The 1,213-nt window shown below is 53.7% G+C and overlaps 1 protein-coding gene across 1 annotated transcript; it reads left to right on the top strand.

Annotated features, from left to right (window-relative positions):
• Positions 1-521: 521 nt before the first annotated feature.
• Positions 522-1,145, top strand: LOC104995546 (putative RNA polymerase II subunit A C-terminal domain phosphatase SSU72-like protein 1). Its single transcript, XM_010849441.1, has 2 exons — positions 522-545; positions 585-1,145. Exons 1-2 carry the CDS (start codon positions 522-524, stop codon positions 1,143-1,145), a joined length of 585 nt encoding a protein of 194 aa, XP_010847743.1.
• The last annotated feature ends 68 nt before the right edge of the window (positions 1,146-1,213 follow it).

Here is a 1,213-nt window from a genome sequence, read left to right as displayed (position 1 = left end):
AGAGAAAATGATGAAAAGCTTGGAAGTAGCCTGGACACATTGTCTTATATGCATAGTAGCCTCTTCCAAATGTGGCCCAGAGGATGAAGTGGAGACTACAAAACACTCCCACCAGGGATCCAGACCAGGGTGGAGAACAGACGTTCAGGTAATTGAATTACCAAACTTAACCCCATATACACAGGCATATACAGGGTTAACTGTACCTGGCAAAGGACTCTGGGGTGGCAAGGAAGCTGGATGGGCATCTCCTGGCAGTTGAATTGGGTGATTGGATCACCGGGTCGTTCCAGTCACGCCACTGGGTCCATTATCTAAATCCAATCACTCAAGAGTTAAGCCAATCACCAAAGAGGTCTCTGCCCACCTTGGGCCCATGCCTCCACATGAAGGCCTTCTCTCGTCTCTGATTCAAATGCTCATTTCAAAAGTGGACCCAGCCGGTCATCTCCCTGGCCTTCAGAGTCCCCCTCAGACCCTGAAGTCCTCGTGTCCAGCTGGAGTCCCAAGAGACTGCCGCCATGCCCTCCTCCCCACTCAGGGTGGCTGTGGTCTGCATGAGCAGTGTCAACAGGAGCATGGAGGCTGTGGTCTGCATGAGCAATGTCAACAGGAGCATGGAAGCCCACTGCATCCTCAGCAAGAACGGGTTCCATGTCAGGTCTTTCGGAGCCGGATCCCACGTGAAGCTCCCAGGAGGGGCACGCAAGCCACCCGTGCTTTACGACTTCTCCACGTCCTACAAGAAGATGCACAGCGACCTCTCCTCTAAAGACCAAAAGCACTACAAAAGGAATGGAGTCTTACACATCCTGAAAAGAAATGAGAGAATCAAGCCTGGCCCAGAAAGGTCTCAAGAGTGCCCAGATCCCTTTGACGTCATCTTCACCTGTGGGCAGAGGGCCTATAACCAGGTGGTGGCCGACCTGTGTGCCAGGGATCAGGAGACCTGGCAGCCTGTGCCAGTTGTCAACATGGACATAGATGACACCCTGGAGGCAGCCAGCCTTGGAGCCTCGATCATCTGTGAGCTCTGCCAGGGTCTCCAGCAGGCAGACGACACGCAAAGTCATCTGGCCGAGCTGCTCCAGGCAGCGAAGGAGAAAACAGGACGGAGCTTTCTGCACATGGTCTGCTTCTACTGAGGAAGCATCTTGGCTGGTTTCAGCTCCTTTGTTGGTAAGAACCCGTGCCTGGACTCTTGAGCTGCTGG

The sequence above is a fragment of the Bison bison genome, unplaced genomic scaffold, assembly GCF_000754665.1.
Source record: "Bison bison bison isolate TAMUID 2011002044 unplaced genomic scaffold, Bison_UMD1.0 scf7180017864284, whole genome shotgun sequence".
Taxonomy (NCBI): domain Eukaryota; kingdom Metazoa; phylum Chordata; class Mammalia; order Artiodactyla; family Bovidae; genus Bison; species Bison bison.
Note: the sequence above shows the minus strand (reverse complement) of the source record. Positions and strands in the feature narration are given on the sequence as shown.